This window comes from Rhamphochromis sp. 'chilingali', assembly GCF_963969265.1.
Source record: "Rhamphochromis sp. 'chilingali' genome assembly, chromosome: 1".
In the NCBI taxonomy this organism is placed as follows: domain Eukaryota; kingdom Metazoa; phylum Chordata; class Actinopteri; order Cichliformes; family Cichlidae; genus Rhamphochromis; species Rhamphochromis sp. 'chilingali'.
Window position 1 is genome coordinate 16,163,840 of NC_137929.1, and position 16,516 is coordinate 16,180,355.

The 16,516-nt window shown below is 40.2% G+C and overlaps 3 protein-coding genes across 5 annotated transcripts; 1 reads left to right on the top strand and 2 right to left on the bottom strand.

Annotated features, from left to right (window-relative positions):
• Window positions 1–207: 207 nt before the first annotated feature.
• Window positions 208–3,884, bottom strand: LOC308404267 (bolA-like protein 2). The gene is made up of 4 exons (XM_080894256.1): window positions 3,789–3,884; window positions 3,525–3,589; window positions 1,399–1,496; window positions 208–418 (listed from the first exon to the last, which is right to left on the bottom strand). The coding sequence occupies exons 2-4, from the start codon at window positions 3,585–3,587 to the stop codon at window positions 319–321; spliced, it is 261 nt and encodes an 86-aa protein (XP_080750382.1). The 5' UTR covers window positions 3,588–3,589; window positions 3,789–3,884; the 3' UTR covers window positions 208–318.
• A 115-nt stretch (window positions 3,885–3,999) lies between these two features.
• slx1b (SLX1 homolog B, structure-specific endonuclease subunit) lies at window positions 4,000–9,747 on the top strand. 3 transcript variants are annotated; one of them, XM_080894212.1, is made up of 7 exons: window positions 4,000–4,075; window positions 4,194–4,257; window positions 4,509–4,581; window positions 4,663–4,714; window positions 5,940–6,260; window positions 7,100–7,315; window positions 9,236–9,747. In XM_080894212.1, exons 1-7 carry the CDS (start codon window positions 4,028–4,030, stop codon window positions 9,263–9,265), a joined length of 804 nt encoding a protein of 267 aa, XP_080750338.1. In that variant the 5' UTR covers window positions 4,000–4,027; the 3' UTR covers window positions 9,266–9,747. The 3 variants fall into 3 exon arrangements, with proteins under 3 accessions (XP_080750338.1, XP_080750336.1, XP_080750337.1); XM_080894210.1 differs by having other exon boundaries at window positions 4,013–4,075; window positions 4,416–4,581; XM_080894211.1 differs by having other exon boundaries at window positions 4,018–4,257; window positions 4,391–4,581.
• Window positions 9,748–9,882: 135 nt separating this feature from the next.
• On the bottom strand, window positions 9,883–15,884 carry LOC308404261 (membrane-spanning 4-domains subfamily A member 4A-like). The gene is made up of 7 exons (XM_080894243.1): window positions 15,741–15,884; window positions 14,766–14,887; window positions 14,415–14,522; window positions 13,632–13,685; window positions 13,025–13,168; window positions 11,557–11,679; window positions 9,883–10,759 (listed from the first exon to the last, which is right to left on the bottom strand). The coding sequence occupies exons 1-7, from the start codon at window positions 15,745–15,747 to the stop codon at window positions 10,721–10,723; spliced, it is 597 nt and encodes a 198-aa protein (XP_080750369.1). The 5' UTR covers window positions 15,748–15,884; the 3' UTR covers window positions 9,883–10,720.
• Between the last annotated feature and the right edge of the window lie 632 nt (window positions 15,885–16,516).

Below are 16,516 nucleotides of genomic sequence, written 5' to 3' on the forward strand. Positions count from 1 at the left end.
GGATGACTGAATGTGTAAAGCGCTTTGGGGTCCTTAGGGAGTAGTAAAGCGCTATACAAATACAGGCCATTTACCATTTACCATGTTCTGCAGTGGGCATTTGTAACTTCATTAAATGTATTTATCATGATTTATTAGCAATAAAAAACATGATGTTGTGCTGTCAAAACAGCAGAGTCCAATAAAAATGATTCAACAGAGACAGGAGGAAGCATCTAAGAGTTTTATTGCCAGTCGATTAAAGAGAATTTAAGAAGTGTATCCGTTCTACATATCCAGTGAGTGTTTATGGCAACAACGTGATACAGTGTTTGTGTGTCATTGTGAATTCTGTTTCTTCCACTGTTCTGGTGTGAGGGTCTTCTGTTCAAAAGCATGGATCTCTTTCAGCTCCTCGGCTAGACAAGTATTCACCATCCTGCCAACACACAGTACACACAGCACAGTGACATGACGAGCTTTAAGGCTGCAGAAACGGCTAGAAAGGAGTTTCACTGAAACCCGCACAGACGTATAATCTGAGCAAAAGTCCTGCGTTACACTTCATTTCTTTATATTTTGTTAGGAAAATAGAAAATATTTGCTGTGGTTTATGGAAATCTGCAGACATATGTTGCACAATTCTAACCAGCTTGAAAGGCAACGCTGAACACTCTGAGGCTGCTTCAGGTCATTTTCAGGAATAGTTGCCCTTCATGAAGGAAATTCAAAGTTCTTCTTCGGAGGTTTCTGCCTTTGTTCTGTTCTGTGTCTGGATAATCTCACACAGCTTCAATAATGTCGAGCTCTGGGGAGGCTAGTCCATGACTGACAGTGCTCCACTGTGTGTTCTTCTATCCAGGTATGATTTAACTGCACTGGTGGGATCATTGCCATGCTCCACACCACTGGCTAGAGCCTCCACTGTGTTTTAAAGATGACTCTACACACTCACAATGTTGAACCTCTCTCTCCCCACCTCCTCTGTACATACCGATGATGATTTGAAGCAAAAATATACAATTTTGTTTCTCTTTTTGTTTCATTTCCTGTTAAAATTGCTAATTTTTTAAAGGACTCAAGCCATACAAAGTCTTGCACTAATAGCCATTAAGGAATCACTTGGTATTTGCAAAAATACTTGTTTTTTTATTGTTTACATTTTTCATATATTCAATTAAAGTAATTGGAACAAAATATATGTTTTTGCAGTACGCTACTATTAAAGTGTCTAAAGACACAATATAAAATTCTTTGCCTAGTTTTCTGTTACATGTAGCCATAACACAGGTTCATCCCTTGAGCCTTTTTTACTTCTTAACCCAAGAAGGTTAAGGTTACAGAGAAACAAATAAACCATCCACAGCTTTGTTTTGTCATCAGCACCTCATGCGTACACACTGGCACATGTGTTATTACCTGTGTCTCTGCAGCAGTGGTTTGTTCTCAAACTGGGGCGAAACCACCAGCACTTTGAAGCTGGCAGCACATCTGTTGGCTGATGTATCCTCCACCTCCTGGTTAAGCACAAGATCAAGTATGCGAGTACCTTTACTTAAGACAAATAATCTAAATACTTCTATAAAAATACATTTCAAGGTCATTATTACTCATCCTTTATTATAAAAAGGTAGATTTGCAGTAGTTGTGTGAAGTGAAACTATTGAGTATCAAGCTGCAACTAACATTTTCATAACCAAATGATGTGCTCATATTATTTGCTGCATTAATCAATTCATTGTTTGCATTGTTTAAAAACAGTGAGATAGCATCACCATTAGCCAGAAGCCAAACTGACACCTTACTGTACTTCTGTACTTCCTCTGAAATATACTGGTTTATGTGCCATTAGAAAAAGAACTCATGTAAAGTATGAAAAGTACACTGATGTAAGCGTACCTTCTTTCATTCCAGCAATGCACATTATTACAACATAGTGTCAATAATTACAGTTCTGATTTTTTCATGGTAGTTTCATTTTAACAGAGGCAAAAATACATTACATAAAAGTTATAAATTGATTTGTGTGTCATGTGTAAAACATGAGTGAGTGGTGGTGAAACCCTTGTTGCCTAAAAAAAAAGCTTGTAGTTGGTCACCAGGCTTGCACACATCTCATGAGACATTCTGACCCAGTCTTCACAGAAACTCTCAGCTGTTTAGGTTTGTTGGCTGCTGTTTCAGCTCCATCCACAAATTTTCTATTGGAGTCCTGGAGACTGGCTATGCCACTCTATGACCTTAATGTTCTTCTTATTTAGCCACTCCTTTGTTGCCTTGGCGGTATGGTTTGGGTTAGTGTTGTGATGGAAGACCCATCTTCAATGTTTTATGATACATGGTCCTGCCCAGAGGTGGAAAGTAATGAAGTACAAATGCATAGGTTAAAAGTATATTTAAGTACAGTACCAATCTGTACTTCAGTATTTATTTTTCTGACAACTGTACTTTTACTCCCTACATTTTTAAACAAATATCTGTACTTTCTCTACACATTTTCAAAACAGACCAGTTATTTCAGGTTCGACAGGATCATCTCTTATACTCGGGATTTTAAGTGGGCTGGAAAGTGTGCAGGTGTTTGTATGTTGAAGCCTTAACACAAAACACCTTCAAAGTATAGTGTTTCACCCTCCATGCTTGGTGTTCTTTGGGTCATACTGAGCATTTCTCTTTCTCCAAACATGGTGAGTCGAGTCGAGGCCAAAAAGCTAAATTTTGGTTTCACCCTATTACTGCGCTTTCTCTCAAGCCTTCTCTGAATTATTTAGATGTTTCCTTCCTTCTTCAACCCAGATTTCAGTCTGTTACAGCGTAGTGTGTTTTCCAAGTGGTGTTCCAGGTGGCCTTGGTCCTACCTACCCTTGAAATCATCAACTCCTTCTGTCTAGTTTTGGGCTGATTCAACCGTTATCATCCTCACCCATCATCTTTCATGTTGGTAAGATCTTGCATATGGCATACAACCTGGGATAATAGGGGGTCGTTTAATATTTCTTCCATTTCTGAATTATAACAGTTGTCACCTTCTCACCAGCTTTCTTTCTTTTGGTCTTGTAGCCCATTTCAGTCTTGTGCAAGTCTACAATCTTGTCCCTGATGTGCTTTGACAGCTCTTTTGTCTTGTATGTGATGGTGGAGAGGTTGGAATTGAAGAAACTGATTATGTAGATAGGTGTGCTTCTACCTCACATCCATGTCCAACTTAGAATTACAAATTAAACTAACAGACATGTCTTTGAAATGCGGGAGGAATCACACAGACACATGGGCATTATGCAAATAGCACACATAAAGGACCCAGCTGGGGTTCAAACCTTTTTTCTGTGAGGCAACAGACCTAACCCACTGTGCTACAAATGGGCCCTGTAAAATGTTACTTCAAAGTTAAGGTTTTGTTGTTAATGACTGAAAGCACTTTGAATGTGCACACACACACACACACACACACACACACACACACACACACACACACACACACACACACACTCACTCACTCACTCACTCACTCTCTCTCTCTCTCTTAGGAACAGTCTTGAACCTACCACGTGCACTGCCGCCAGCTCTTTGATAAGTCTGTCCCGGATGTGATCAGCTGTTACTGACATGTCTACATGATATAAAAACGGAAACAAACCGATTGCAGGGTTAGTGGTTAGCCGGACCGGCAGCTGCTTTGTCACACTGGATCTGATGACTGATGTAAACTGCCACTTAAAATAAGGGCGTTATATTCACTCGTGCATTCTCGGTATATTTAAAAGAAAAATACTCTTCGACTGTTAAATCGTTGAAGATGAGAGTATTACCAAAAGCTGTGATGCTGTCGCTCCTTAGTGACTCTGTGCGGACGTCCTACTGGCGTCAGTCTTCGGCGCTAAGATCACAACAGACCGAAAGAAACACCAATTGCATTGTGACAAATTACACAGTGCCCAATCATTTGAGAGCCGTACATACAGTAGGCGGGACCAATTATTTAAAATAGCAAATCATAACACTAGAGGTCTATGCAGAAAGCCAAACTAAAGTTTTGCAGTTTCGATTAATGAATCAGAAAAGACTGCACGTATCCGACATCTTTAGTCATAGATGTGTTAGTATAGCCTGACTGGTATAAGATGTTACGCTTTTTTGAATTTTGAATTTTATCAGGCAGATTTTTCGACTACTAATACAGAGGCTGTTTATGTGTATGTACTTTTTTTTTAAAGCGACCAAGCAGTCGGAGGTGGCTAACTGTGGATGAAAAACGTAAAGATTTTGTGCAAAAGTCACGTAAGTGTTGAACAATACTTGGAGTTATTTGGTGTGTATTATACCTGTATAATACTTTAGCATGTAGCCAATGTTAGCCACTGTGACCGATATCTGGTAAAGTCGTGATTCAGTCTTGGGCTTATGAGAGTAGTCTGCTTATGCTGTTACTATGGTAGTGGAGGTGGAAAGTTTCTTCGGGGTGTATATGCTGTACTGCATCAATCCAAAATTTAAAGGCCGTATCTACATCGGCTTCACTGTGAACCCAGAGCGAAGGATAGGACAGCACAATGCTGGGAGGCACAGAGGAGGGGCCAAGAGGACCAGCGGGAGAGGACCGTGGTAGGGCCTCGCAACTTTATACTGTACGGTATACCGCACCTTGGACATTAGTTACTATTTACTGTGTCCGTCTGTCTACAGGGAGATGGTCCTCATTATCCACGGCTTCCCATCTGATATTGCTGCTCTCAGGGTAAGTATCAAGACACTGTCCAATCTATAAGTGATGGAAATGAATCAAAAACTCTCAGAGCGCCATTGTGACTATAATAAAGTGTCACCCAAGCCCATAGCAATAAGAGCGCAGTTTCATGCGTCCACAGTTTTCAGAGTTTGGACGACCACATGTAAAGAAACAATCTTCTACAGTTTGTCAGTTGGAATTTCATGCAAATGTTAGTATATAATAAATGTGATGATTAATTTTCTTTGCTTTGCTTTAAATCATTGGATTTCAGCAGAAATCTGCCAATCTGGGCTTTAGGTGATGAAATTTCCATTTGTCATTTTTTTCACCTAATGATAGTGAGTGGGTGGGTGGGGGGAGGGTATGTTTACTGAGTGATAAAAATAAATAGAGGCCCATTTTTCAGCACAGAAATTGAGCATGATTTTCAACCATTCATCTCAGACAATGATCCTTAAAGCTAACAGAAAGAAAAACATGAAACATGACCATGACTGCATGTGCACGCTAGACAGGTCAGATTCATGATCAAACATTAACAGCTGAAGTTTAGTTGAATGTTTCCAGAGTTCAGTTTAAATGAACTCTGGAATCTGAACTCTAGTCTTGTTTGATTTATTGTGGTCAGAAGACTGTCGCAGTGGAGACAAAATCATCCGTGGCTAGTCTTAGCACCAAATAACCACAGAGTAGAAGAGATAGTGACCATAGTGTTTGTGTTCTGAGACACTATGTTTTTTATGTCACAGCCTAATTGCATTTCCAATAAATCTGAAACACACACACAACAGACAACATCTCTCCTCTTCTCAGGTGTAGTTCTGATGCCTTGAAAGGCCCTGAAATGTTTAAAGACTACTTTGAACATTATATTTTATTAATGGAATTGCAGATTCCCGTCCCTACCTGAGAATGGTTCTACCAGAGGTTTCTTCCTGTTAAAAGGGAGTTTTTCCTTCCCACTGTTGCAAAGTGCTTGCTCATAGGGGTCTTCTCATTGTTGGGTTTTAGTGTTTACTTGGTGGAGAGTCTTTACCGTACAGTATAAAGCACCTTGTGGCACTGTCGTCTGTATAAATAGAATTGAACCAGACTGAAAACAGACAAGGTTTTAGGCACCAAGTGAAATGAGGAAAATACTTCACACAAATCAGATTAATATTTTGCAAGCTCCATCCAAGCTGGACACTGTCCTGAGTGGCTGTGTGACTGTCATGTTTCTGTGTGCCAGTTTGAGTGGGCGTGGCAGCACCCTCATTCCTCCAGGAGGCTTGTGCATGTATCTCGGCGCTCCAGAAAAGAATCGAGCCTGGAATTCCACTGGCGAGTCGTCTCCAACATGCTGAGGGTGGCGCCATGGAACAGACTGCCGCTAACAGCGCGCTGGCTCAAACAGGAGTACAGGATGGACTTTGAGCCTGGCCTGCAGCCTCCCCTCCATATCCCCATCGCTTTTGGCACCGTAAGAGCCAAAAAGACACCCTCGCTACAATGTCAGGACGAGGAAGAGGAGGAGGCGTCCATGTGTTTTCTCTGTGAGAAGCACATCAAGGTAGAGTCATCTAACAGATCAGTATCAGTGCTTTTACACATTTCTGTTCAGTTTAAACAGCAGGATGTCTTTAATGGTCAGCAGGATTAACTCATCAAAATACTCAATGGCTCAGATATCGTTTGGTTGTTTAGATACTTGTTTTTCAAATCATATCCATCTGAGTACATTGTTGATATATATTTTTTAATCTAGGAACATTTTAAACTACTTCAATGACCTTTCTTCAAATAAACAGGCAGTGGAGAGAATGTGTGGAGCTTCCTGCTCTGCAGCAAAGCTCCTGACCTGTTCCTCTGTTTTATTTTACTTTAGTCTCAGCCAAGCCGATTTGCTCAGGAACAAATAAAATACTGAAATGAACATTAAGTTATCTAAGTGAATTTTATTCAACTCAACTTTAACTTTCACTGAGTATCCAAACGACGCAGGGTTGAAAATAATGTGCAAAGTCGGGCTCCCGACGCAGGGGAAACAACTTCTGTCGGGGATAACTACCTTGACACAAGACTGGCTCTAGTGAGCCTTGACATCCCAGTCGACTATCTACTGCTAGCTGGTGGGATGTCAGGCATTTCCGAAAATGTGGGAGCACTTTTACAAACAGGTGATGTCTTCATAAATCGAGGTCTCGCCTGAAAATATCTTGAAAGTTTATTTTGTGTCCCAGAACCAGTAATAGTTCAAACTTTACTTGAAATTTTAGCTGAATTTAATGTAATGTAATGTAAGCATTTCACTACATATCGTACTGTGTATGACTGTGTACGTGACAAATAAAATTTGAATTTGAAATTTGAATTTAATGTAAACAATGTAATGCTTTTGTGCTCTTTGAGGTGTCAGAGAAGCTGAGCTGTGTCCACCCTTCCTGTGGGATGAGAGGTCATGTAATCTGCCTTGCCAGATATTTCCTGAGGTCTGAGCCATCCCACCTTCTGCCAGTTGAGGGCGAGTGTCCTTCCTGCGACAGCTCGATGCTGTGGGGAAGTCTCATCCGACATAAACACGGCTGCTTCGGAGACCTGGAGGAGGTCACGCTGTCTGCAGCCCAAGTTAGTTACAGCATCTCATGCTCAGTATGTTTAGATAGAATACATTCAGCTCTCTGTTCATTACTCACTTTTATTATTTGCATGTCTCCTGTTGGTTCTTTTCTAAAGCCTCTCACAAAAAGCTTTGCTCACATTGATTATGCCGGAGGCAGTTACTGGAGTCTCACTGTATTTCTGTTTTTTATTTTATTTTTTTCATGTGCAAAATTAAGACAAAATGCCAAAGCAGTGTGTGAAAACCAAGTACACCCTATGATTCAGTAGCTTGTAGAACAACGTCTACCAGCCACAACTCGGAGTAATCATTTTCTTATGACGTTATCAGTCTCTCCCATGGCAGTGGAAGAATTTTGGCCTCTGGTGTGTTTGATTCTTGGGGTCACTGTGCTGACTAGGGTTGTTCTGATTTCACAACTTGGACACTCTCATTCCTTACACTTTAATGACACATACATATAGGGCCTTTTGAGGTGGGCACACTGAACAGGGTCCTCACCTCTGGTGCCAGTGCTGGTGCTGGTTGGCGCCCCCACCCACTGGCTGGTGCATTGGTGTTTCTCGGTGTCTGCGGCTGGGTGCTCGGTTGGGTTGTGGCTCACTCTCAAAGGCTGCTTTGCATGACCTGGCCCTCCTGGCTCTGATGGGCCCCTGCTTGGGTGGTGGGCGTGGTGCTCTTGGGTCTCAGGTCCTGGGCCTGGAGCTCAGTCTGCTCTGGCACAGCTGGCTGCCGGCAGCACCTGCGGGCTCATTTCTGTGGCCCTGGGCCTTCTGAACTGTGGCTGCTGGCTGCTTACCTCTGCTCTTCTCCAGGTAGGGGCTGCCATTGTCCTTGAAGTGGTCTGGGGGGGCCTCTGGATGTCTGTTGCCCCGGTCACCTCCTTGCCTGCTTCATATCCTGTATTAGTAGTACTGTGTGCTGTTCAGTCAAATTTATAATTTATTCCATTTTTATTATTTATCTTTAATTGCCAGGATTAGCTCTCCACTCTCTGGCCCCTCCGTTCTGTTCAGTTCAGCTACAGTCTCCCCTCTGCTCTGCACAGCCAGCAAACTGCCTGCTTATCCATGTGTCCGTAATCTGCTCTGCAATAATTATTCGTCTTTTATCTAATTGCAGTTCGCTGGCTGCAATGTTAATGATAACAGATGGCTAATGTGGCTATCGGGTAATTGCTAATGCTAAACACCTAATGTTATTGTGTGTGCCAGCCAGGCTAACGTTTATGATAACTGTTTAATATTTCAGTGTTGCTGAAATGAGAGTTTTACTGAGCTCTGAAATTCCTCTGAAAGTGTTGCTCAGTGTAATGCATGTTAACTACTTCAGCTGTCAGTGGGGGGAGGAGCTGTGAGCCTAAAGTTGCCTGTCAGCTGGAGGCAAAGATGATTGACACTGTTGCACACGAGTATCTTAATTCAATGTTAATTTTAGATTCGATTAATATCGGAATAAAGTTGTTGTTGTTTTTTTGTTGTTTTGTTGGCACGAGGCTGATGCTGTATGGTATTCTGAGTGGTAATCTATATAACAATTTTCTACTCTGACCTGCAAACTGCCAAAACCTCTGTTTTCATAGAAGTGCTCAGACTTGATGATCAGTTAATTATGTGCATTTGAGCTTAGCAGTACTGGCTTCTACTTGCCTATTTACATATGTACTTAGTTTTTCACACTTTGTTTCTGCATTTTATCATTTGAATCAGATGATCTTTCTGATTCAATCTCTAATTGATAAAGACTGTATGCATTCTAATTTACGTAACTGGACATATAGGTACAGTTGGGCCTTAAAATGTCACATCCCTTTCAGAAATCTTGTGTGTGTACACCACACCAGTAGATCTGGAATAAAATGAAGAGTAAATATAGAAGATTTAAGGTGCTTAATTACTTTGCTAATTTGTACTGATCTTCCGCAGAGTCACTGGGCAGACAAACTGCAGATATGAAGAAGGGGAAGCTGTAAAAAAATGTGTTTACTTCTCACTGGACATCACATCACTGTCAGAAGAACTGGAGCATTGCGTGGAAAGGACCGTGCTTCCAACATGATCTGCAGTTTGTGGCGACTGTGTCAGTGGACTGGCATTAATATGGTGCTTTTCTAGCCTTACTGACTACTCTGAGCACTAGAAGCCACGTTTCACCATAAGTTATACAGCAAATTCTCATTCACAATCTATTTGAACCTCTAACTCATGCAATCATAGGGCAAGAGGCAGGATACACTCTTTTTTTGTTGTCATTATTAGTGTTGAATTAGGTGCGAGTGATGTAGTGTTAGTGCTGTCTTCTCTTCGTTCCAGTCTGCTGGAGTCTGTTTGGGAGGAAAACCACACAGGGAGAATATGCAGAGTACACACATGTATTAATTAATAGTTACGTGGTAATTCTAAGTGTGGATATGGGCGTGTGAATGGTTGAATCTCTGTGTTAGCCCTGTGATGACAACATATCCATGATGTTCCTGCCTTTCCCTTACCCAGTGATAGCAGGAACTCCAGCCTAACTTTTGTCTTGTTTCTGTCACTTTCTCTTAATTATTTAAAAAGCAGAATAAAATCTTCAGTTTTTATACATGACTGATAACTAATTCTTCCATTCTGTATGTATTATTGTAATATTATGCCTTATAATATAAAGCGCCTTGAGGCGACTGTTGTTGTGATTTGGCGCTGTATAAATAAAACTGAATTGAATAACTGTTTTGGGGGTATAATCTTGGTTATGGTTCCCTGAGCTATAAGTCTGGCCCATATTTTTTCTGTACACTACCACAGAGGATTTTAAATCAGCCGTGATGTGACTGAAGTGCGAACTATTTGTATACGTATGAATATGTATATGTACACTACAGGTGAAAACGTTTAGACCACTCCAATTTTTCCAGTTATTTATTGCAAGGTCTGTCCTACAGAGAAATTGCAAAGAAAGTCAAGGTGTCAGTGAGTACAGTTTCCTTCACCATGAAAAGGCTCAGTAACAAACTCTGACAGGAAGAGGTCTGACAAACCCAAAGACACAACTGAATCAGAGGACAAGTTTCTGAGAGTTAACAGCTTGCGTAATAGGCGGCTCACAGGACATCAAGCACAAATTAATAGTCGTATTAACCAAGTCTCAGTTTCTTGCTTCTTCTTTTCCTGGTCAACCTCCATGAACTGATTTGGCTAATGTGCCTTGTTCCTTGGCCTGGAAGTCCCCCTGTTTTCTGTTTGATGTGTGTGTATGTTTGTGTGTATATATATATGTGTGTATATATATGTGTATATATAATGGAGGGTAAAGTGCCACTTTGATATTACGCATGATTGTTATTCTCAAAATACTAATTTGGTTTTAACTCAAGACTGTACTGGAGCATTTTTGTGGCTGTACGTGAGTCTTTTGCGCCTGTCCCATCTTCACTCCTGGGCGGGAGGGGCTTGTACGGTGATCACTGGCTGAAAGGCACAGAAAATAAGGTTGAATATCATTACCTCTATGAGCCCTGTCTAAAGTTAGTAACAATGATTGTGTGGCCTATTCTTAATGGGATAACAAAAAAATATTAATTTACTGTGGAGGGCCTCAAGTGCCATGGTTAAATAATTATAATTGAAAATAAATCATTAATTAGATATATAAATAATTAATCAATCATATCATGTCAATTAATTTCATGTAAAAGATTTAATAATTTTTTATTTAGTTGTTTTCAATTGTAATTAATTAATTACACAATTCAATGGCTTATTTAATTAAGTCATATTGGCACTCCTGACCCTTCTGCTGTGTTCATGAATTAATTTTATCGTTCAACCTCACCCATCAAAGTCATGGCAAGATAATCGATTGCCATGAAGTGGATTTGGGGCAGGTATGCCAGAATGCATTGAAAACCACAAATGGCACAAGTGTAAGTAAAGTTTTGAAATACCTTGTTTGTGTATTTTGAAAGATTGTTAGCACAAATCTAACAGTTAACGGTTAACAAAGTTAACTGGCAGCAGGAACAACTGTCTTTGAAAACGTCAGAGCACTTTTGCAAAGAGGCTCTATCTCGACAAACTGACCAAATATTTGAAGATTGTGCCACTACATTCTCAGCAAAAAACTGTAGTTGGAGACACACAAACAGGGTATTTCAAAACTGTAAGTATAGTTTGGCTCCACACATGTCCAAATGCCTGTGTGTAGGCATTAATGAATATGACAATGTGACAGTGCACTGCGATTGCGATCATGAGCATCTACTCACTAGTTTAGCCGGTGGTCCACAACAGTTGACCACCTTACAGCAATAGGCAGCCAAAGTAACAGAGATAGCAAACAGAGTCGCCTGGATGAGTATACCTCCAGCACAAAAGTGGGCATTGATTTTCTGTAAATAGAACACAATACACACACATGACATATGGACATCTTTCATGTCATTCTTCAGCTCAACTTCCTTCATTAAATTGTGCATTTAGCATACTGTGAAGTGCCGTCACATTACTATTCCACCTATTTCAATTCATTTTCATTTATATTGTTTACATTTATTATAATTGTAGTTTTTCCATATTTATATAAATAAATAAAACTATATTGAATTATATAGCACCATATCACAAGCCCGCTGCCCCAAGGTGCTTTATATTGTGAGATAGCCTCTGTCAGTGCGCCCCAGGGTGGCTGTGGCTACAATGTAGCTTGGCATCACCAGTGTGTGAATGTGTGTGTATGAATGTGCGTGTGTGTGTGTGAATGGGTGGATGACTGGATATGTAAAGCACTTTGGGGTCCTTAGGGACTAGTAAAGCGCTATATAAATACAGGCCATTTACCATTTTTACCATAGAGACCTTACAATAATACAGAGAAAATACTGGTGGCTGCCAGTTATCTCAGTAGATGCACCAAGCCATCTTTTTGAAAAATCCTACACTATCGCATTCACGGGATTTTCAGAAAACTTCTGAAAATCTGTGATCATGATCACTTTGGGATCAAAGTTGTCCGAGATTCGTAGTAGACGCACCCATAGTGTTAATTTTAAACTTCTGCTCTGTCTCATTCTCGAGTTATTGCATGCCCACACTTGGTTGTCCATGCCATTTATGTCATCTGGCTTGATTGACAGATAAATCTGGGCATTATCTGCAGTGAAAATGTAAGCGATACCCAGAACAATATTGCCTAAAGGGAAGCATGTATAATGTAAACAGAACTGATCCTAGTACAGAACCCTGTGGAACTCCATAATTAACCTTAGTGTGTGAAGAGGACTCTCCATTTACACTAACAAATTAGAGTATATTTGATAGATATGATTTAAATCACTGCAATGCAGTACCTCTAATTCCTATGTACTGCTCTAATCTCTGTAATTAAATATTATGGTCGACAGTATTGAACGCTGCACTGAGGTCTAGCAGGACAAGCACAGACACGAGTCCACTGTCAGAGGCCATAAGAAGATCATTTGTAACCTTCACCAGCGTCTTTACTGATGAGTTCTCAAACCTGACTGGAACTCTTCAAATAAATCATTATGCTGCAGATGATCTGTTAGCTGTTTGAAAACTACTCTTTCAAGAATTTTCCCACATTAGAATAATGGAAGACAATAGATAGTTCTTAGTTTGACACTTCCCTTTCTTCCACTAATTTGAAAATAAAATGAATGTAGTTCAACTAAATATAATAACAATATTCTTATAAAGAAGGCATTTGTTACTCACCTCAATTTTATGGCAGATTTCACCGTAGTCCATCGTGTAAGAGTGCCAGCAGTAATAGGGTGTGCTATCCTTAATCAGAGTGCAGGCTAGATTGACGATGGAAGCGACACACGCCACAATCTGCATCACCAAGCAGGCCCTTAGCTGAGAAAAACAGCTGATACAATTATTTGCTTGGAGACATGGATACATTGTGTAAGAAGATATAAAAAAAACCACTTTAAATTTCAATCCTGATATAAAAAGTCAGTTTCACTCCTCCCACTTGTTTCCAGCTAGTTGCTAACAAGGTGACTGCTGGTGTCTGTCTGCTGTATTATGAGAAGTACTGCTTCTACATCCTGGCCATATGTGCTGTTGCATGTACTGGTCACTGCCAGTCCTGGCAGTAAAATGTCAGGGACAAGGTCACTTGACATGTGTAACAACCAGCTGCATTCAGCCTTACTCAGTGATTCTTAAAGGAAGTGAGACTGAGAGCTGTTCTGTTTCTGTGGCAGGGGACTTCAACAGTGGCATTAACTGATACGGTAAATATCTTCCCGTACTCTGTGGTTGCTGTTTTTAAGCTGTTATGTTGTATGTGCATGCTTGTGTGCACACTCACTGTCGGCAGATGAAGATTCTTTGCTGCTACAGCTATGCTCCCAGCTATTATCACCTGTACAGAGAACAAAACCACACACAAGAAGGCTGACATTAGGCCCAAGTCTGGAATTAACCAACTAACAGAATTAACAGGTAGTGCAACTTTTCTATGAACTGGTAGTTCGATCCCTGGCTACTCCAGTCTGTGTTCCAAAGCATCCTTGGGCATGATACTATGTACAGGTTGCCCTCAGTGGATTCAGTGCAGTGTGATTGTTAGCTAGAAAGCGCTCAGGCATGAAAGGAAGTGCTTGTATGAATGGGAAATGTTGTATAAAATGCTTTAAGTAGAGTAGAATTTGCACTCAATATTTTCATTCAGCATACTTTCTTGTATTTAGCTATCTAGCTTGCTAGTAGTAGTTGGATGACTGCAATTAAACAGACTGGCGAAGGTAATTAAATAACTAATCTAATTTATAACACAGACAACTTGCCAACATGTTGCAGTCACTCTGAGTCTACACTGATGGGTACTACACTTATTTACTACATCCCTTTGAAACAGAGAACTCTATATTTTGAGTTATCTTCTTATATAAAAAGCAAGGTTGTTAAGTGCCGGTGTCATTTTGCAGATCAGTGATTGTCCTGCAGCAAAGATGTCACTATTTGAAAACATTTCATGTCTTTTATTCTAGCTGGACTTGGGATGCAAGTAGTTATGAAGAATGCAAGTTTTCTTGTCTTATATAGTTTCTCTGCTCATCTAATGCTGTGTGTGAAGTGTCTGCAAACTTACCAGGACAGATGAGATGAAGAAAGGTATAACAGCGTACGTATTACCCCAGTTACTCAGAAACACAATGGTGCTGAGCATCGTGAAAACACTGAGGCTGATCTGAGTGATCTGAAGTAAAGTCAGGAAAAGGTGTCAGAAAATAAACCTAGAACAGTTGAATTTAATGATCTGGACAGATGAGTGAGTACTTTTGGCAATATAGTGTGTATATATAAACTAGTTGAAGTTGAAGACACACGCACGCACGCACGCACGCACTCACACACACACACACACACACACACACACACACACACACACACACACACACACACACACACACACACACACACACACACACACACACAATACCCCCAGAGCTTTGGGTTCAGCTTCCAGGTATTTCTCTTTCCTGTGGATGTGTTTCTGGAAGGTGAGTGTGACCAGAGGACTTTGAGCTGGGCTGATGGCTTCTTCCACAGCTGGTACTTCTTCTGAAAGCAGCAGTGAAAAGATCTCTGTTACTGCTGCACAGTTTTGACTCAGCTCAGTATCCAAACTGTGCTGCTAAACTTCACTGCAAATCATAGCGGTATTCATGTAAGTTTGGGTTTATATTAACATTATAACTGTGTTTACTCAGAGTCCAGAATCTCTGAGGGTGACAATAAAAGGCAGATTCCATCGTGGGGTTGTGCTGTACCGTAATAACAGTGCTGAGGGTATTTGTTGTTTCTCTGCTCACTAACAGCAGGCGTGTGTCGGCGCGCAGTCTATGTGCAGATTTAGCAGAAACAGCTGGATTGCAAACATGCCTCAGTATCAACACCGACATCTGGATTTTATCAGACGCACTGCTGCTCTCTCATTTCCCCTTAAACCAAAGCGGGGACATCGTAAATTTAGCACCGAGAAATAAGGTTGTTAAGTATTAAATAAAATCGCTCCTCTTGAGAATAAAGTCGAAATTCGCGATTAAAGCCAAAAATCTGCTTTGAGAAAAAAGTCGAAATGTGGAGATTACAGTTGTTTGGTTGTTTAGCTCATTGACATGATCAGCAGAAGGGTGCTGAAAAGATAGCGCGGAAAACTGCATCTGGTTAGAAGCAAAAATCCACAAAAACCTAGAAAAGCGGATTTGTACAAATGATGGTTACACTCGTGTTTGCACACGATGGGTGTTGTATCACAAGACGGCTGATCAGTTAGTTTCACGATGTTTTTTGTGTAGAGGCTACAGTTACAACAACTAAGCTACAAATGTCGATAATAATGTCAATAATATTTTTTCTAGTGTACCGCTTGTACACCATCGTTTAGATTTGAATTATTATATCGATATTTTACCTGCCATGATCACAAGATCCGCTGTAACTTCGTCCAGACAGCTCGCCAGTTTCCCTCGTTTATATGCTGACCTCGGGATTTTGTAGGGAAGTTCGACCCACCCAATCCTCTATCGGGGTGTAGTGGCAAAAAGGGATTTCCTGTTTTTAAACTGTTGTAATTTTTTTTTTTATGTGAAATATATGTCAAATGTATCCATCGTGAATGATATCAAGTCACCTTGAGCCTGTTACAAGTTAGAAGCCGCAGTCAGTTTTTTGGGGTTTTTTTTGGCAGAGTTTAAATATCCTCTATGAATACGGTAAAAAAAATAAAAAAAATCTTGTTGACATTAAAAAATGTCATTTTTTAAGGACAGCAGACATTACAACAAATATGACAATAATTCTGTAAACATATTTTAAATTGCTAAAAAGTACTCGATTGCTTATAATGTAGGTATAATAACACAGAGTCATGAAGATACTTGAAAAAGAGGTAATTTTCACATTTTACACAGTATAGAATAGAATAAACCTTTATTTTCCCACGGATGAGAAATTTGGGTGTTACACAGCTCTTATAGCAAGGAGAATATAGAATATAAAAGGGAGACACAAAGTGTTCCTATATACATAAGCAACTGAAGTTCGTATATACATGTAACAATGTACAGAAATATGTATGGAAAAATTGCACAGAGCTATGTATAAAATGTACAGTGAGCAAACAAGCTGATAAGATGACCATATAACCTCTTTGTAAACCCTGTTCACTTTAGTCTATTTACCAATATA